Source organism: Pseudophryne corroboree, chromosome 8 (genome assembly GCF_028390025.1).
Source record: "Pseudophryne corroboree isolate aPseCor3 chromosome 8, aPseCor3.hap2, whole genome shotgun sequence".
NCBI lineage: Eukaryota > Metazoa > Chordata > Amphibia > Anura > Myobatrachidae > Pseudophryne > Pseudophryne corroboree.
This window is the reverse complement of record NC_086451.1, coordinates 284613687-284634902: the sequence shown is the minus strand read 5'-3', so window position 1 is coordinate 284634902 and position 21216 is coordinate 284613687. Positions and strand designations below refer to the sequence as shown.

Here is a 21216-nt window from a genome sequence, read left to right as displayed (position 1 = left end):
CAGATGCACCGAGATCCGGGTTGGCTTCAGGACAGCCCGAACCATCGACTGGATTACCATTGCCCTTTTCCAAGGGAAGGAACACTTTCTGAGACTCTGTGTCCAGTATTACTCCTAGGAAAGGAAGCCTCTGTGTTGCTTCTAGGTGAAATTTTGGTTGGTTCAGAATCCACCTGTGATCCAGGAGTAGTCTGGTTGAGAAGCTAATGCTGTCCAACAACCGCTCCCTGGACAGTGCCTTTATCAGAAGATCGTTCAGGTACGGAATTTTGTTCACTCCCTGTTTGTGGAGTAGAAACATCATCTCTGCCATCACTTTGATGAACACCCTCGGTGTTATGAACTACAAGCTGTGGTTCATTCCTGTTTTGCTTTCTGTTCGTTAATTTTATGTTATATTTCTGTTTGCATGCCAGGATTTCTCTTTTACTTGTTTAGAAGACTCTTGTTGGCTGCTGGTGGTGAGTCTGTGTAACTGCAGCCTGTTTTCTATGTGTTAAGCCTCACCTGTCAGATATTTGGTCATTATGTGGTGAGTCTGTGTACTGCAGTCTGGCTCTTGTCTGTGTAGCCTCACCTGCCAGTATTTTGGCCATTACCTTGTGCCTGGCTTACATCCATCCTGATTGGGGCGTGCTTTCCTTATTACCCAGCTAGCCCTGCAGTCCAGCACCGGTGATAGAAGTTTGTTATGATACCTGTATGTTCCAGTTCTTGGTTAGCTACCTGCAAGCTTGTTCCTGGTCCCTGTCAGCAGCTTCCAGTGGAGCCTGTCTTCCTGCCTCTGGTGTGTTCCTGCATCCAGCTTGTGTACTCCTGTGTCCAATTTCCAGAGTACGTTCTGAGGGATTGTTTCCTGCTGTCCTCCGAGTTTGTCTTCCAGTGGAGTGGTCTGGTATCCGAAGCCTCGGGGTTCCGGTTGTTTTCTGCGCGCACCTTTCGTGGTGTTATGAGTAGCAGCTTTGCCGCATCCTACGGCTGAAGCCGTATTATTCTAATCATCTTGCCGTTGTGTGTTATGCGGAGGTTCCACCACTGTTGTCCTTGCCGAACTACGACGGATTCGTATTTGGCATTTGGGCAGCGTTACTTTGGTTACGCTTTTTCTTGGCGGCTGCGCCTCACATAAATTGGTTTATTATTTTCTGTGGTTTCCCCTTTCGCTTTTGTGTCTGTCTTAGTTAGTTTTCCCCTTGTTCTCTCTCTTTCTCGGTTAATGCCTTGTCACCAACTAAGACTGGGGGACATCGGAGTTCGGCCCATTCAAAGGCGGCTGCCGTGGGCCCAATAAACCATAGTCTCGCAGGCGTTAACCGACCCCTAGGGAAGGACAACGGAGTCAGGGTTTTCCATTAGGTATTGCTGCGTACCCCAGTTCTGTCACAGCTTCACGCATCTGTACTTGCAACTGTTTTGCTGCCACTCTATCTCCTGGGTTCCAAGTACAGAGAACGTAACACATGTTGCCGTGGAGAGACCAAATGGCAGGGCCTGGAACTAGTGGTGACAGTCCTGCAGTGCAAACCGTAGATAAGCCTGATGAGGCGGCCAGATCGGAATGTGAAGGTATGCATCCTTGATATCCAGAGACATTAGGAATTCCCCCTCCTCCAGACCTGAGATCACAGCTCTCAGAGACTCCATCTTGAATTTGAACACTCGTAAGTACGGGTTCAACGACTTGAGGCTCAGAATCGGTCTTACCAAACCGTACGGTTTCAGTACTACAAACAAGTTGGAATAATACCCCTTGTTTTGCAGATGAGGTGGAACTGGAACAATGACCTGAGTCTGTACCAGGTTTTGAATGGCGTCCTGTAAGGTTATACTTGCCTCTTGTGAAACTGGTAAGCCTGATTTGAAGAATCTGTGAGGTGGGAGCTCCTGGCACTCCAGTCTATAGCCCTGGGAAATAAGATCTATGACCCAGGGATCCTGGCACGATCTTGTCCAGATGTGACTGAAGAATTTTAGCTGGGCTCCTATCTGCCAGACTTCCAGGCATTGCGGTCCACCATCATGCTGAAGGTTTTGAGGAAGCAGAGCTTGAGCCCTGTTACTGTGAACCAGCAGTTGCTGGTTTGCATGGTTTACCTCTAGCGCCTCTGGTGGCCGTAGAAGAACCTCTGGGTTTGCCCCTAAACTTGGCAGTCCGAAAGTAACCCCCTCCCGCAGCACCTGGGGATTGTTACCAGCTTGATTAGAGCAGTTTTCCACTATTTATTGCAGTCCGAAAGGGCTGTAAATTGGTACCTGAGTAGGCCTTTCTAGCTGAGGGAGCTGCAGAAGAAAGGTATGTGGAATTACCCGAAGTAGCTTTGGAGAGCCATTTGTCTAGTTCTTCTCCAAATAAGGCCTCGCCTGTGAAAGGTAGGCATTCCACGCCTTTCCTGGAGTCCGCATCTGCAGTCCACTGGCGTAGCCATAGACCCCTTTGTTCAGACACTGCCATAGCCATAGTGCGTGCATTAAGCAAGCCTATTTTTTTTATGGCTTCCACCATAAAATTCGTAGAGTCCTGTATATGCTGTAGGAACAAGATAACCTCTTCCATAGGCAAGGTGTCTAACCCTTCAGTCAGGTTACCCAACCATTTGGCAATGGCTCTAGTAATCCACCCACATGCTATAGTGGGTCTCTGGGCCACCCCAGCAGCTGTTTACAAGGATTTGAGCAAAGTCTTAATTTTACGATCAGCCGCGTCTTTTAGGGAGGCTGCACCCAGGACAGGCAATACAATTTTTCTTGAAAGCCTGGATACTGAAGCATCCACTATCGGTGGATTTTCCCATTTTTTCCTATCCTCAGGAGGAAAAGGAAAGAATGATAACAACCATTGAGGGATTTAAAATTTCCTATCAGGACTTACCCACGGTTTTTTTAAACAGGGTTCCTTTGACACAGGAAAAGTGGCTGGGAATTTATTTTTTTATATTAAAATAAGATTCCTCACTCTCCTCTGTCACCTTTTCAGGGATATTTAGAACTTCTCTGATAGCTTCTATGAGAGCCTCTATTCCCTGCGACAGAGTACCCTCCCCCACCTCTGAGTCCACCTCTTCTTCCTCCATTTCTGACGCCTCATCATCCGAGTCAGACTGCAGGATATGGGCCAAAGTGCGTTTTTTGCGGACAAATGGCAGGGGACTGAGACGCTGGTTTGGTTACTGAGTCTCTTTTCATAAACTCAGTCATAGATTGTCTTAAGTATTGTGTCTCTTTCTCGGTCCGAGATAACTTAGTAGAGATTGCGGAAATAGTTCCCCTAATGACTCCAGCCATGCTGGTTCTGCCCCACTAGTCTGGGAAGGGACACTACATTGAGTACACACTAGTGAACCCCGTGGGGAAGATGAACACTGTGCCTTACATGAATCACACTCTTTGCCTGACATACTGTATAGTGACAGCACACACACACAGGAAAAGGTTAAATGCACAATTAACCCACAAAGAGCCCTTCCAGAGAGACACAGAGAGAGTATGGAACCAGCACACTGCACCCTTAACGCTAATGCCAAGCTTAGCTGGATCGCAGACTAAGTACCTAGATTGGGACTTAGCAACACTAATAAGTGATCCCCTTCCTGCTATGACCCACTGGTACTGCTCAGGTAATCTGGAGTCTCTCCGGAGGAGCTGCGAGTCCCTATCAGTCAGCGTCTGTGACAGCTGGAGAGGAAAAATGGTGCTGGTGAGCTGCTGGATCCGCTCATAGTGAAGCCCCGCCCCTTCAATGGCGCGCTGTCTTCCTGCACTTTTTTATACTAGCTGTCTTGTGCATAAAATGGAGACATACTCCTTTTATGGCTATGTTGCCAGTCTGGGTACTGTGTCCGCTGTTCACCGTCTGTGTCCATACACAGTGGAAGACGCAGTCCGCTCCGTTTAGAAGCCATGCGACCTGCTAACCGGGATGCCAGCTTAGTACTCACCACTCTTCTTTCTTGTGGCCCTGTTAGGGGTGGCGGCGTGCCGCGGGAATATACGCTCGCCGTGGTGGGGCTTGCGAATAGTTCCCTCAGGAGCTAGTGTCCTGTCAGCAGGGAACGGGACCATTAACCCTGAGAGAGGTTGGGACGTTCCCTCCCCCTAAGTCCCACAAAGCAGGCAGGCTGGTGCCATCCAGTCCTGCCTGAAAACAACAAACACAGAAAATATATGCAGAAAACTCTTCAAGAGCTTCCAGAGACCTGAGCGGCTCCTCCAGGCACATTTTCTAAACTGAGTCTGGTAGGAGGGGCATAGAGGGAGAAGCCAGCGCACACTATCAATTTCTTAAAGTGCCCATGGCTCCTAGTGGACCTGTCTATACCCATGGTACTAAATGGATTTCCAGTATCCCCTAGGACGTAAGAGAAAATAGAATGAACAGTAGTTGGATCAAAGCCAAAGATAGATACTTGCTATAGTACCTTTACCACAATATGCTTTTCAAACTGTGCCACATTTGCTATTGAAAACAGCAGTCAGGGTTACTGCAGGTTCAGAAACTACTTAAATGTGCTAATTTGTAATTATCTCCATAAGATCTGGACATTTTTTTCAGAGAATCAGTGTTATTATCAAAATGTCTCTGTATTTTGGTGAACCACAACCATTCCTTTGTCACTGACTGTATTTGAACATTACAAGAAATAATGTACCGCATATACTCGAGTATAAGCCGACTTTTTCAGCACATTTTTCTATGCTGAAAAAGCCCCGCTCGGCTTATACTCGAGTCAGCAGCTCACGGCTGCAGCAGACGCCGTGGCTGTGTGGGCGTCTGCTGCAGCCGGCTCCAGGGACAGACACTAGAGGTCATTATTGACCTCTAGTGTCTGTGCGGCGCTGCTATGGGAGAGACGCCATGATGTCTCTCCCATAGAGAGGAGCGGCCGGACGGACGGAGCAACAGCAGCAGCAGAAGAAGCGGGCGGGAAGCAGGAGCTGGGCAGTGGTAAGTATTGTTTTTATTATTTTGTGTGTTTGTAAGCGGCGACGGGGGCACAGCGACAGGGGGCAAATAAAGAGGGGGCACAACTACTGGGGGCAACGAAAGAGGGGGCACAACTACTGGGGGCAAAGAAAGAGGGGGCACAACTACTGGGGGCAAAGAAAGAGGGGGCACTACTACTGGGGGCAAAGAAAGAGGGGGCACAACTACTGGGGGCAAAAACAGAGGGGGCACAACTACTGGGGGCAAAGAGATGGGGCACAACTACTGGGGGCAAAGAAAGGGGGCACAACTACTGGGGGCAAAGCAACGGGGGGGCATGTTTTTATCTGGCACTGTGGGGGAATATCTGGCACTGGGGGTATGTGTGGCACTGGGGGCACAGCCCTATCAACAAGCATTACCCCCTGGCAACAAGCATAACACCTACCGCATGAAACCCCTGGCAACGACCATGACACCCTGAGCATGAAAACCCCTGGCACTGTGCATTTCCCACCCTAGGCTTATACTCGAGTCAGTAATTTTTCCCAGTTTTTTGAGGTAAAATTAGGTGCCTCGGTTTATATTCGGGTCAATTTATACTCGAGTATATACGGTATATATAATCCCCATTATTCGGGGGAGGTGTTTTACAGATTAGTCTTGAGGTTTCTCTGACAGTCAGTACCTGCCATTAGTGTCCATTCCTGCTGGATTTTATCCCCCACTAGACACTCCTAATAATAGCAGGTTAGTTCACATGGCCTTTTTGAGTGCCGCGGCACAGCTGCATTGCCGAGGCCAGAGGGACCTGCCACATGTAAATATAAAAAGAATGGAATAGCTAAAGAAAAGGTAGGAGAATGCCCTCCTTATGAAGGAAGACTTCTATAGCTCTAATACATCTTTTACACTGAAGTCCCATGTCTGACCCGAGATTTGGAACACAGTTCATAAAAACCACATCAGACCCAGCCCCATTTCCACAGCGGCCCGATCCAGGTTATTCCCAAATCGGCACTGCACATGGGTGAAGTGCAGGCGCTTGGAGATGACATCAATGGAGAGTGGCTCTCCCCATCCTGTAAACGGGTCGGACGACCCGGGCTACCCGTTTACACTTAACTCAGCCGGGACCCTCCCGGGTAAAACCCTGCTTAGGTATTCAGGAAGGATTCCCGTGTCACTAGACCTGGGTGGACCCTTTTCCACTTGACTAAATCTCAGCTTGCCCAATAACCCGGGATAGCAAGACTGAGTGAATACTTAAAAGGATCCACAGAGGAAAAACTGTTAAGGTAAATAATTGTGTCGTAGACATTTTGATGATTGCAAACAAAAAGGGGAAATGTCTGAATCTAACTGTAAAGATAGTTAGCTGTCTTTGGGGTATATATTCAATTGATGTTGGATCCTTTCCGACGGAAAGGATCCGACATCTCAGTATTCAATTAGCGATTTGGACGTTCCTGACACTGCCATTACGACTTTTTTTTACAGTCGAATTGACATTGTCGGAAATGGGGCTAAAACCTGTCGAATTCGGCCGCGCTTCCTACCAAACATGTGGATCCGCGGCTATTCCGCGATCCACGTGTTTTCCGACAAGTCAGAATTGCCAACTTGTCTGAAAAACGGCAGGGGGATTGAATAGGTTGGAACAGTTTCCGACCTAAAAAAGCTGGAAACTGCCGTCTTTCCGACAAGACGGCAGTTTCCAACTACAATTGAATACCCACCTGTGCCTGTGTATGTATAATTTGAAAGTTCAGCAACTAAAGTTTTTTTGTTTGTTTTCAGCTGTGTTTTGGGAGCGGTGCAATGAATTACAGGATATTGAGAAAATCATGGCTCAAATTGAAAGAGGTGAAGCAAGGATTCAAAGAAGGATCAGCATTAAAAAAGCACTGGATGCAAAAGTAATTAAGTAATTTTTCATGAAAAAAATATATACAGTACTCTAGATGTATAAAATTTGCATTCCTATGAAATCTGGTGTCTTTTATGACTCATTTGCACAAATGTGTGTATATTTCCCTTCATGAAGTTCTGTACAGAATACTTGTGAAGAGAAAATGCAGTACAATTTAGACAGGTATAGGGATAAATTGATCCCTATGGTAACACATATTGTCTGCTAACATAGGAAATGAAAGGCAATGCTAAGACTAGAATTGGAAAAGGTTGAACATTTTTCATCAAGTGATAGAGTAAAGCCATTGAAGTTTGTTGCCGCATTTTTATGCTTTACTTGTGATATACACAGTATGTAAAAATATACACTATGTTAACAAAAGTAATGGACACTAACAGCAAATTGATCAGCAAGATTTTATTGACGTCAGTGCTTTGTATGTCCACCACGTGCAGTGATTACTGCAGAAACTCTTCTTGGCAAACTGTCAACAAGTTCCTGGACAACAGCAGGCAGTATGTTTTTTAATTCCACCTTAAGCACAGTGACCAACTGTGACATTGAGTACCTTAAGACCAACTGTGACATTGAATATCAAGTCGGCCTAGAATGCACCTGTCGCTCCAACTCGTCCCAGAGGCTCTCAATGGGCTTAAGATCTGGACTCTGAGCTGGCTAGTCCACCTGGGTTACCAAATTTTCTATATACCAGTTCAGCGTCGCCCTAGAAACATGACCAGTGACATTGTCTTCATGATAAAAACATTTGTTGTTTCTGGAGCACAGAGTTATCGGGAACATCTCTATACTTCTCAGAGTAAATGTGACCATGCATTACAACTAGTGGACCCATGCCATACCAACTGAAACAGCCCCACAGCATAACGGCACCACCTCCATGCTTTACTGTAGATACTGTACACTCTGGCATCAGACGTTCTCCTGTCAATCGCCAAACCCAAACACGTCCATCTGATCTGAAAAATGTGTATCGCGATTCGTCACTCCATAACACACCACCATTGTTCCACTCAGGGATGTAACTCCCAGAGGCAATGGAGACTCCTGTCTCCTGGCTCGAAGCCATGAAGGGGCACCAGCATGTACAGTAGCACCTGTGTGGTTCAAAGCGGTATCCAAATGTGACTGCTAATCTTCCAACGCAGCTCTGCGGTGCACCCACAGAGTTAATCGGCTCTGTTCCAGGAGCCCAGCTAACACCTTTAATAGGGGACAGGGTCGGCTCCCGCCTGGTACCGCTCAGCCTGCACTGCAGCAAGCGACAGTGCACCCGCTGCTGTTAGACTGTGAGATGGGACCCGCCAGTAAATGCTGACTCTGCATGCTGCATATGGCTAAATAACAGCGTAGCTGGAGCTCCGCCAGTTCACTATATACAGACAATAGCCGGCACTCCACAGATTCAAAGTATTACTTGCCCTGGTGCCCTCTGGGATAAACTAATACCAAACACATCCAATGACATAAAGGCAAACCCCTTGTGTGGTTGTCAGTTCTGTCAGTAAGACCCATGAGTGCTACCTTTTTCTCAATATATATAATATACAATGAACATATATCAGGTGTGCTTAGTGTTAGTTGTACTAATAAAAAGATAAAAGTTTTTTATATCCATGCTTAGACCACATTCCTTCTATTAATAAGGATTGGCTGCACTTGCACTGTCTCCTTCAATCACCGGACCGCCACACCCAACTGTAAAGAATGTCCCGGATTTTACCGGATTAAAATATCTAAAATAGACAGACGGGGTTCTCCATAGTGCATATCAATTTAATCATAAAAATATACATTTCAAATTAGCCGCAAACAAACAATAGTGCTGCCCAGACCGTGCTCCTAAAACGGCGGCCTGCCCACTTCCACCCAGCTACTGCCTCTGCCTGTCAATCAGACAGAGGCGATCACAGGGCTGAGACGACCGTCGGCTGTCTGGCATGCGCCGGCGCATGCGCAGTTCAGACCTGATCGGCTGCTGTGCAAAATCGCATAGCACCGATCAGGTCTGAATTAGGCCCACAGTGAATTATCAGAAATTTATTCAAGCTCTGTCAACATTTTTTAGAAGTAGCACATTATTTCTGCAATGTAAAGGAGAAGAAAAACACTTATGTAAAAATGTAGTGGTAATAAGTGGGGATAAAAGAGCACTAGCACATACTGAAACTGGCTTTTTAGACTTAATGTTAAATCATTTCTTCTGAATTTATAGATATATACTGAACTTCTGGGTATACACAGCCTCAGCCAGGAGTTTGGCACTTAATCCAAAATCTGCATTAAATTTGAAGTATCTCATCTTCTACATCCCCACCCTACAGTGAAACCTGTCCCGCAGGACAGTACTAATAGAAGCACAAGTAAAATAAACTAATTTCAACATTTATCTGGAAAACAGAAGTGTAAAGTTTGGGTGTTCAGTGTCCCCCCAACAGGAGTATACAAATATAATTTTTCATGGAATCTTGTGGGAGACACGGAACCTTGAGGACATCCCAGCATTGTCTTTGGGAGGGTACTCTTAGAAGATGCAGTGCAAAACAGTCTATGACCAAAACTAGCATCCTTTGTTGCAAAGTCATTGATGTTGTAAAACTGGGTAATGTATACACAGAGGACTAGGTCGCTGCCCGACACAGCTGATCAGCCTAGGCTCCTTGCTGCACCAAATAACGTTTCTCCTCTCAATGTAAACTTGTTGAATTAGTGAAATAATCCATCTAGTAATTGTCATCTTAGATACAGGCCAACCCCTGAGCAACTACATATACAGGTTTATTTACTGTAGGTATCAGTGACGTGCCGTGGGGTGAGGCAGGTGGGGCGGAGCTTTTCCAGTCATTCTAATGGATACGCCAGAGATTTGACTATATAAAGTAAATGAAAAATACAAAGAATATATAAGAAAGAACTTCTTTGTATTATTCTAACCCTTTTTATAGTCAAAACTCTGGAGTAAAAAGTCTATGTCTCCCCTGCCTATCTTTTCCACACATCTCTGATCACAACTCATTAAATTTCTAGCAGTGTATACTGCTGCACCTGTGTATAATGCCCACATGCACCCTTGGGCTCAAATATATTGTACAGCCGTGGCCAAGAGTTTTGATTTTCACAAAGTTTGCTGCTTCAGTGTTTTTAGACCTTTTAGTCAGATGTTACTATGGTATACGGAAGTAAAATTACAAGAATTTCATAATTTGTCAAAGGCTTTTATTGACCAATACATTACGTTTATGCAAAGAGTCAATATTTGCAGTGTTGACCCTTCTTTTTCAAGAACTCTGCAATTCGCTCTGGCATGCAGTCAATTAACTTCTTGGCCATATACTGACTGATGGCCACCCATTCTTGCCTAATCAGTGCTTGGAGTTTGTCAGAATTTGTTGGTTTTTGTCTGTCCATCCGCCTTTTGAGATTTGACCACAAATTCTCAATGGGATTAAGGTCTAGGGAGTTTCCTGGCCATGGACCCAAATTTTCGATGTTTTGTTCCCTGAGCCACTTAGTTATCAGTTTTGACTTATGGCAAGGTGCTCCATCATGCTGGAAAAGGCATTGTTCGTCACCAAACTGTTCTTGGATGGTTTGGAGGGGATGTAGTTATGTGACCTGCGGTCAAGAGATGTTTAAAAAAAGTGTTGGCAATTTGTATCGTGGCTTGAAAATGGTGCTTTGGCGATGATTTCCCTGTGCTTCTGTCTTTAACAAATATGGTGGTTTAAATCCCCCCCACCCCCCTTCAAATAAAAAAAAACACAGAAAGTGATTTGATAAATCTCCAGCTGATGCCCTAGTCCAATATTCCCACATGATGACAAATAAGGGGGAAAGTAGACTTTATTTTATAGATTTAGTATTCCTGCATAAACTCTGAAGTCTTGTTAAGCTGCAGGATAAAAGCAACATTTGATTTCTAATGACATTTGCTTAGGCATCTGAAGGCAGAATGCAAATGTATAAAAGTGAGGTTTGTATGGAAATGAACAGAATGAGCTTTTTTTTTTTTTAAATAAAAGCAGACAGTAATTAGTGATTACTAAATTCACTGTTGTGCTGTATTTAGATTGCAAGGTACAAGGCCCCTTTTCATCAGCTGAGGATACAGTATGGGACTAACAAAGGAAAGAACTACACAGAAGAAGAAGACCGCTTTCTGATTTGCATGCTGCATAAAATGGGCTTTGACAAAGAAAATGTATATGAAGAATTGCGGCAGTGCGTTCGAAATGCTCCACAATTTAGGTTTGATTGGTTCATCAAGTCGAGGACTGCCATGGTATGTGTTATCAGTTTATATTATTATTGTATGCTAGTACTGTATACTGTTTCCTATATTTATCCCAGCATTCCCCCTTTTTCTCTTACGGCCTAGAGGATGCTGGGGACTCCGTAAGGACTATGGGGTATAGACGGCTCCGCAGGAGACATGGGCACTGTAAAGCTTTAGGGGTATATGCAATTCACGGCGAATCGCGGCAAATTATCGCCGTTTTTTAATTCGACACAATTCGACAGGTGAATTCCGGCAGGTGGCTGCCGGAATTCACCATATTCAATGAAAAACGGATTCGACAGTCCCGCGGGCGAAAAACGTCCGATTTGCCGGATTTTGCCGCGAATTAAAAAAACGGGGAAAAAACGGGAAAAACCCGGAAAAAAATGGCGTGGGGTCCCCCCTCCAAAGCATAACCAGCCTCGGGCTCTTCGAGCTGGTCCTGGTTCTAAAAATGCGGGGTAAAAATTGACAGGGGTTCCCCCGTATTTTTAAAACCAGCACCGGGCTCTGCACCTGATGCTGGTGCAAAAAATACGGGGGACAAAAAGAGTAGGGGTCCCCCGTATTTTATACACCAGCATCGGGCTCCACTAGCTGGACAGATAATGCCACAGCCGGGGGTCACTTTTATACAGCGCCCTGCGGCCGTGGCATTAAATATCCAACTAGTCACCCCTGGCCGGGGTACCCTGGGGGAGTGGGGACCCCTTCAATCAAGGGGTCCCCCCCCCCAGCCACCCAAGGGCCAGGGGTGAAGCCCGAGGCTGTCCCCCCCATCCAATGGCTGCGGATGGGAGGCTGATAGCCTTGAGTAAAATGACAAGAATATTGTTTTTTCCAGTAGTACTACAAGTCCCATCAAGCCTCCCCCGCAAGCTGGTACTTGGAGAATCACAAGTACCAGCATGCGGGAGAAAAACGGGCCCGCTGGTACCTGTAGTACTACTGGAAAAAAATACCCAAATAAAAACAGGACACACACACCTTGAGAGTAAAACTTTATTACACACCTGCCGACACACACATACTTACCTATGTTGACACGCCGACTGCCACAGTCTCCGACGATCCGGGGTACCTGTGAAAAAAATTATACTCACCTCAATCCAGTGTCCGGGAGATAATCCACGTACTTGTTAACAAAAAAAAACGAACACCTGTACCATGCCGGACTGAAAGGGGTCCCATGCTTACACATCAGACCCCTTTCCCCGAATGCCGGGACACCACGTGACTCCTGTCACTGAGGTCCCTTCAGCCAATCAGGAAGCGCTAGTTCCGTGGCGCTCACCTGATTGGCTGTGCGCTGTCTGAGCTGTCAGACAGCGCATCGCAAAGCCTCTCCATTACTTGCAATGGTGGGAACTTTGCCGTCTGCGGGGGGTTACCCGCGGTCAGCCGCTGACCGGCGGGTGACCTCACCGCTAGCCGCAAAGTTCCCAGCATTGAATATAATGGAGGGCGCTGTGCGATGCGCTGTCTGAGTTCAGACAGCGCACAGCCAATCAGGTGAGCGCAATGAAGTTGCGCTTTCTGATTGGCTTTAGAGACCTTTCTGTGACAGCTGTCACTGAGAGGTCTGTCTGAATTCGGGGATAGGGGTCCCATGTGTCAACATGGGACCCCTTTCAGTCCGTTGGTCGGGTGTCCGTTTTTTTATTTTGCCAAGTACGTGGATTTATCTCTGGACCATGGCTGAGGTGAGTATATTTATCTTTTATTTTCAGGTGCCCCTGGATTCTACTTGGAGAAGAGGACCGATGTCGGCGTGTGAACATAGGTAAGTATGTGTGTGTCGACGTATGAAATAAAGTTTTACTTTCACGGTGTCTGTCTCCTGTTTTTATTTGGGTATTTTTTTCCCAGTAGTACTACAGGTACCAGCGGGCCCGTTTTTCTCCCGCATGCTGGTACTTGTGGTTCTCCAAGTACCAGCTTGCGGGGGAGGCTTGCTGGGACTTGTAGTACTACTGGAAAAAACAATATTCTTGTCATTTTACTCAAGGCTATCAGCCTCCCATCCGCAGCCATTGGATGGGGGGGGACAGCCTCGGGCTTCACCCCTGGCCCTTGGGTGGCTGGGGGGGGGGACCCCTTGATTTAAGGGGTCCCCACTCCCCCAGGGTACCCCGGCCATGGGTGACTAGTTGGATATTTAATGCCACGGCCGCAGGGCACTGTATAAAAGTGACCCCCGGCTGTGGCATTATCTGTCCAGCTAGTGGAGCCCGATGCTGGTGTGAAAAATACGGGGGACCCCTACTCTTTTTGTCCCCCGTATTTTTTGCACCAGCATCAGGCGCAGAGCCCGGTGCTGGTTTTAAAAATACGGGGGATCCCCTGTCAAATTTTTCCCCGCATTTTTAGAACCAGGACCAGCTCGAAGAGCCCGAGGCTGGTTATGCTTTGGAGGGGGGACCCCACGCCATTTTTTTCAGGGATTTTACCATTCCATCCAAAAAAAATAAAAAAAATATTATTTTTAAAAATATATAAATAATTCTTGTGCCTCCAAAAAAAACAAACCAAGTACCTAATCCCTTCTAATATAAATAGATATGATATTACCAAGAAAAAAAAAACATGTTTTAAATTTTAATTTTTTTTTATTAGTTTCACCATCCAAAGTGTGGCGGATTGAAAATGACGAATTTACTGTCTAAAAGCACTGTTGTCGAATTTCCAAACTTCCATTGAATAGACTTTGGTCGAATTGCAGCATGTGTATCATTGCAAAAAAGTCGAATTTGTCAAAAGTCGAATTTCAAAAAGTCGAATTTTGAAAGTCTGTTTTTTTGTCGGAAAGTACTGAATTGCATTGTCGAATTTTTTTTTTTGCCGAAAAAATCCCGAAATTCGACAATTTCGGGAATTCGACCGCAATTGCATATACCCCTTAGAATGGGTGTGCACTGGCTCCTCCCTCTATGCCCCTCCTCCAGACCTCAGTTAGTTCCTGTGCCCAGTGGAGACTGGATGCACTGCAGGGGAGCTCTCCTGAGTTTCTCTGAAAAAGCTTTTGTTAGGTTTATTATTTTCAGGGAGCACTGCTGGCAACAGGCTCCCTGTGTCGTGGGACTGAGGAGAGAGAAGCAGACCTACTTAAATGATAGGCCCTGCTTCTTAGGCTACTAGACACCATTAGCTCCAGAGGGAGTCGGAACGCAGGTCTCACCCTCGCCGTTCGTCCTGGAGCCGCGCCGCCGTCCTCCTCACAGAGCCAGAAGATAGAAGCCGGGTGAGTATAAGAAGAAAGAAGACTTCAGAGGCGGCAGAAGACTTCAGATCTTCATGAGGTAACGCGCAGTGGTAACGCTGCGCGCCATTGCTCCCAGCTCACACACACAGGCGCCACAGTAAGGATGCAGGGTGCAGGGGGGGGCGCCCAGGGCAGCATAAATATACCTCAGATAAGACTGGCAGAGTACATATATATACTGTAGAGGCTATATAATCCCAAATCCCCCGCCAGTATAAAGATTTAAAGCGGGACCGAAGCCCGCCGTCGGGGGGCGGAGCTTGATCCTCCAGCACTAACCAGCGCCATTTTCTCCTCAGCATGCTGCAGAGAAGCGGCCTCGGACTCTCCCCTGCTGTTAACTAGTACAGAGGGCCAAAATGAGGTGTGGGCACATTATTGGGCGCAAAAATGAGGTGTTTTACACATATATATATATAAAAAGCGCTGACAGGCTGGGATTTTTGTCTCAGTGTACAGTGGCGAGGGGTGTGTGCTGGCATACTCTCTCTCTGTCTCTCCTAAGGGCCTTATTGTGGGTCAGTCCCCATAATATTAGGTATCCCAGTGTGTGTGGGGGTGACAGTACGTGTGTGTCGACATGTCTGAGGTGGAAGGCTCATCTAGGGAGGAGGCAGAGCAGGTGATTGTGGTGTCTCCGTCTGCGCCGCCGACACCTGATTGGATGTATATGTGGAATGTTTTAAATGCTAATGTGACTTTATTACACAAAAGATTGGACAAAGCTGAGTCCAAGGAAAAAGCAGGGAGTCAATCCATAGCTTTGACTGTGTCACAGGGCCCTTCGGGGTCTCAGAAACGTCCCCTTTCACAGGTAGTAGACTCTGATACCGACACGGATTCAGTGTCGACGATGATGATGCTAAGTTGCACCCAAGGGTGGCCAAGAGTATTCAGTATATGATTGTTGCAATAAAAGATGTTTTGCATATCACTAAGGACCCCTCTGTCCCTGACACGGGGGTCTGCATGTTAAGGAAAGGAAACCTGAGGTAACTTTCCCCCCATCTCACGAGCTGAACGCCCTGTTTGAAAGGGCTTGGGAAACTCCAGATAGGAAACTGCAGATTCCCAAGAGAATTATTATGGCGTAACCTTTCCACTCCCAGGACAGGTTACGGTGGGAATCCTCACCCACGGTGGACAAGGCTTTAACGCGCTTGTCAAAAAAGGTGGCACTACCATCCCCTGATACGGCAGCCCTCAAGGATCCTGCTGATCGCAGACAGGAAACTACCTTAAAATCAATTGATACGGTTGCCCTACTAAGGCCGGCAGTAGCGTTGGCATGGGTGGGTAGCGCAGTTGCAGCGTGGGCAGATACCTTGTCATCTGACATTGACACCCTAGATAAAGATACCATTTTGTTGACCTTGGGTCACATTAAAGACGCAGCATTATTTATGAGAGAAGCTGCGAGAGATATTGGGCTGTTGGTTTCAAGAGCCAATGCCATGGCAATTTCTGCTAGACGGTCCCTGTGGACCCGCCAATGGACAGGTGATGCAGATTCAAAAAGACATATAGAGACTTTGCCTTGCAAAGGTGAAGTTTTATTTGGGGAGGGCCTCGCGGATCTGGTTACCACAGCTACCGTGGGTAAATCTTCTTTTTTGTCTTATGTTCCCCCACAGCAAAAGAAAACACCTCAATATCAGATGCAGTCCTTTCGGTCGCATAAGTTCAGAAAGGGTCGGGTCTCTTCCTTACTCGCCAGAGATGGAGGTAGAGGGAAAAGAGCGCCTGCTATGGCTAGTTCCCAGGAACAAAAAGTCCTCCCCGTCCTCTACAAAATCCACTGCATGACGCTGGGGCTCCGCTGAGGGAGTCCGCGCCGGTGGGGACACGTCTTCGAATCTTCAGCCAAGTCTGGGTTCAGTCGGACTTGGATCCTTGGGCGGTAGAAATTGTATCCCAGGGATGCAAACTAGAATTCGAAGACGTGCCTCCTCACCAATTTTTCAAATCGGCCTTGCCAGTTTCCTCCCCAGAGAGGGAAACAGTGGCAGCTGCCATACAGAAGCTGTATCATCAGCAAGTGATTATCAAGGTTCCCCTGCTACAACAGGAGAAGGGTTTTTATTTAAGCCTTTTTGTGGGCCCGAAACCGGATGGCTCGGTCAGGCCCATTCTGAATCTAAAATCCCTGAACCTATATCTGAAAAGGTTCAAATTCAAGATGGAATTTCTCCGGGCAGTGATCTCCAGCCTGGAAGGGGGGGATTTTATGGTGTCACTAGACATAAAGGATGCATACCTTCATGTCCCCATATATCCTCCTCATCAGGCGTACCTGAGATTCGCAGTACAGGATTGTTATTACCAATTTCAGACGTTGCCGTTTGGGCTTTCCACGGCCCCGACAAGGTAATGGCGGTAATGATGGTGCTCCTGCGCAAGCAAGGCGTCACAATTATCCCGTACTTGGACGATCTCCTGATAAAGGCGAGTTCAAGGGAAAAATTGTTACAAAGCGTATCTCTCTCCCTGAGAATGCTACAACAACACGGCTGGATCCTAAATCTACCAAAGTCGCAGTTGGTTCCAACAACTCGACTGTCGTTTTTGGGCATGATTCTGGACACAGAAAAACAAAAGGTCTTTCTCCCAGACGAAAAAGCCCAAGTACTCCAGAACATGGTCAGAGACCTGTTAAAGCCAAAAAGAGTGTCTGTTCAATACTCTCATGTATTAGGAAAGATGGTGGCGGCCTACGAGGCCATTCCATTCAGCAGGTTCCAGGCACGGACTTTTCAGTGGGACCTTCTGGACAAGTTGTCAGGGTCCCACCTGCACATGCATCGGAAGATTGCCCTGTCCCACCGGGCCAGGGTCTCTCTCTCCTGTGGTGGCTCCAGAGTACTCACCTTCTAGAGGGTCGCAGGTTCGGCATTCAAGATTGGGTTCTTGTGACCACGGACACAAGCCTCCGAGGATGGGGAGCAGTCACACAGGGAAACAATTTTCAGGGAATATGGTCAAGCCAAGAGGCTTGCCTACACATCAGTGTGCTGGAATGGAGGGCCAATTACAACGGCCTCAAACAAGCGGAGAATTTTCTCCGCAACCTACCTGTTCTGATCAAGTCAGACAACGTCACGGCCGTGGCGCATGTGAACCGCCAGGGCGGGACAAAAAAAAAAGCAGAGCAGAAATGGCAGAAGCCACCAGGATTATTCGCTGGGCGGAAAATCATGTAAGCGCTCTGTCAGCGGTCTTCATTCCAGGAGTGGACAACTGGGAAGCAGACTTCCTCAGCAGACACAATCTCCATCCAGGAGAGTGGGAACTTCATCAGGCAGTCTTTACAGAGGTGACAAGTCGTTGGGGACTTCCTCAAATAGACATGATGGCATCATGCCTCAACAGGAAGATTCGGACGTATTGTTCCAGGTCGAGGGACCCTCCGGCAGCGGCGGTGGACGCCCTGGTGATACCGTGGGTGTTTCAGTCGGTCTATGTGTTCCCTCCACTTCCTCTCATCTCAAAAATATTGAGAATCATAAGACGAACAAGAGTGCAGACGATACTCATTGTTCCAGATTGGCCTCGAAGGCCTGGTATGCAGATCTTCAGGGACTGCTCTCAGAAGATCCGTGGCCCCTTCCTCTCTGAGAGGACCTGCTACTACAGGGGCCGTGCGTGTTATAAGACTTACCGCGGTTACGTTTGACGGCATGGCGGTTGAACACCAAATCCTAGCTAAAAAGGGTATTCCAGAGGAGGTCATTCCTACTATTAAAGCTAGAAAAGATGTTACGGCGAAACACTATCACCGTATCTGGAGAAAATATGTGTCTTGGTGTGAAGCCAAGGATGCTCCTACTGAGGATTTCCAACTAGGACGTTTTCTCCATTTTCTACAGTCAGGTGTGGATGTGGGCCTGAAGTTAGGCTCCATGAAGGTGCAGATTTCTGCCTTATCCATATTCTTTCAGAAGGAATTTGCTTCTCTTACAGAAGTCCTGACTTTTGTAAAAGGAGTGTTGCACATCCAACCTCTTTTTGTACCCCCAGTGGCACCATGGGACCTTAACGTGGTGTTAAGTTTCCTTGAGTCACACGGGTTTGAACCGCTTCAAATGGTTGAATTGGAGTTTCTCACTTGGAAAGTGGTCATGTTATTGGCCTTGGCATCTGCGAGGCGGGTGTCCGAGTTGGTGGTCTTGTCTTTCAAGAGCCCCTATCTGATTTTCAATGCGGATCAAGCAGAGTTGAGGACTCGTCCTCAATTTTTGCCTAAAGTGGTTTCGTCATTTCATATGAACCAACCTATTGTGGTGCCTGTGGCTATGGGAGCCTGGGAGAATTCCATGTCCCTTGATGTAGTCAGGGCCTTAAAGATTTATTTAGCCAGAACGGCTACGGTTAGGAAAACAGATGCACTGTTTGTCCTGTATGCAGCCAACAAGGTTGACACTCATGCATCTAAGCAGACTATTGCTCGCTAGATCTGTAACACGATTCAGCAGGCTCATTCTACGGCTGGATTGCCAGTACCAAATTCAGTAAAGGCCCATTCCACTAGGAAGGTGGGCTCTTCTTGGGCGGATGCCCGAAACGTCTTGGCATTACAGCTTTGCCGAGCAGCTACTTGGTCGGGGTCAAACACTTTTGCTAAGTGCTACAAGTTGATACCCTGGCTGATAAGGACCTCGTGTTTGCTCAGTCGGTGCTGCAGAGTCATCCGTACTCTCCCGCCCGTTCTGGAGCTTTGGTATAAACCCCATGGTCCTTACGGAGTCACCAGCATCCTCTAGGACGTAAGAGAAAATAAGATTTTAAACCTACCGGTAAATCTTTTTCTCCTAGTCCGTAGAGGATGCTGGGCGCCTGTTCCAGTGCGGAAACATTCTGCAAGACTTGTATATGGTTATTGCATACTTAAGGGTTAAGTTACAGTTGAGATCGGCCTCTGGCTGATGCTGTTTTGTTCATACTGTTAACTGGTTATTGTATACCATGTTGTACGGTGTGTATGGTGTGTATCTCGCCCTTAGATAACAAAATCCTATTCCTCGTACTGTCAGTCTCCTCTGGGCACAGTCCTAACTGAGGTCTGGAGAAGGGGCATAGAAGGAGGAGCCAGTGCACACCCATTCTAAAGCTTTACAGTGCCCATGTCTCCTGCGGAACCGTCTATACCCCATGGTCCTTACGGACTCCCCAGCATCCTCTACGGACTAGGAGAAAAAGATTTACCGGTAGGTTTAAAATCTTATTTTTTTTTCCTTTCAACTTGTTATTAAGTAGATCACAGTGAGCAACCAATACAATCAGAATATCAATAACATAGGTAGAGAGTAGAGTAAAGGATAAGGCCATACAAAATGAATCAAAGTCATGATCCAGTTTTAAACCATAATACAGATAATAAGGAAAGAGGATTCCGGCATATACTACAGTGAGGCAGGCCATAAAAAGGATAGAAAGGAAACAACTTGAAAAGAAAGAAGTAGAAGAAAGGTAAGAAGAAAGCGAAGGGGAAAATCTCGGGGATAGAGCCTAAGGCTAGGCCTAGGATAACAGCAGTGCCTATAGTTGGCTATTACAACAGTGGCATAACTTCATCCCAGTTGGCGGGAGGCAAGATACATTTTGTGCCTCCCCCCCTTACAAAAAATTATTAGTATTTTAACTGACTTCTCAATACCAGAGTCATCTCTCAGCACACAATCATCTCCCATCTACATCTCTCTGCCATGCCATCATCTCCCATCATCCCACTCACTCTGTGCCTCTCAGCCTCCCTCACTTCACTCTGTGCCTCTCAGCCTGCGCTCCTTTACTCTGTGTCTCTCAGCCTGCTCCCCCTTCACTCTGTACCTCTCAGCCTGCGCTCCTTTACTCTGTGTCTCTCAGCCTGCTCCCCCTTCACTCTGTACCTCTCAGCCTGCACCCCGAGTCTGTTCCACTCAGCCTGCTCCCCCTTTACTCTGTCTCACAGCCTGCGCCCCTTCAACACTCTTTGCCTCTCAGCCTGCTCTCCATTCACTCTGTGCCACGCAGCTTTAAACTTCACTCTCAGCCTGCTCTCCCCCCCCCCCCCCCCAGAGTCTTTCAGACTGCAACGAATCTCTCTCTCCCTTGCCTTGATAGCTGCCCTCACCTGTAATACAGTGAGCCGGTGGACAGACAGTGAGGGCAGGTGTCGCTTCTTTACTGCAGGATCAGATAGGGCAGGGAGCATGTGTGGCCGTGATGTAATGCCATTGCTGCGCTCCAGCAGCCCTAGCTTGGTAGGACTCAGGGAAGCGACGGTAAGGCAGATCACAGTGTCAGGGACGGATCTAGACTTTGCAGAGCTCAGGGTGAAAGTTTCCTTTGCGGCCCCCAACCACCACACAAATATTTAGCATTTCCCAAATGTATGACAGAGGGACCACAGCTGATATCTCCGATACCTACTGCGATCCCTCCATTCCCGTCGGCAGCTGCAACCCTTATAGGTGTCTATGGAAGATGCGATGCTGCCATATTTAGCAACTGTTTAGCAAATATGCGGTCAGTGGGGCCATGCATATGCAGTAGCCCTGGCAGCGCTCAGAGTCAAATGCAAATACAGGCTCCTGCGGGTGACAGTTAATACATGCCACCGGTAAAATCGCATCTTGCGATAACATTGCTCCCGATCACATTGTAAATGGGGGTTTTTTTTTTTATAAATGTCTCCCTAATACAAACATGCATGATGCAACCCACCACAGATGTCACAAATACAAACTAACCATGTTGCATACTAATTATTTTTTATCTATTTTAATTGATATCTATTTCTTTATGATTTTCGAACTGACCAAGGGATCAAATGGTTTAGTAAT

At 47.0% G+C, this 21216-nt stretch overlaps 1 protein-coding gene across 3 annotated transcripts in view; it reads left to right on the top strand.

Annotated features, from left to right (window-relative positions):
• The window catches only part of SMARCA1 (SWI/SNF related, matrix associated, actin dependent regulator of chromatin, subfamily a, member 1), a 504496-nt gene that overhangs the window by 441894 nt on the left and 41386 nt on the right, over positions 1-21216 (top strand). For 2 of the 3 annotated variants that reach the window (XM_063937258.1, XM_063937260.1), the window contains 2 exons: positions 6722-6840; positions 10924-11136. In XM_063937258.1, coding sequence (XP_063793328.1) covers positions 6722-6840; positions 10924-11136 — 332 coding nt within the window. Of the gene's footprint in view, positions 1-6721; positions 6841-10923; positions 11137-19765; positions 19862-21216 lie in introns of all 3 variants that reach the window. The other variant, XM_063937259.1, reaches the window with a different exon arrangement.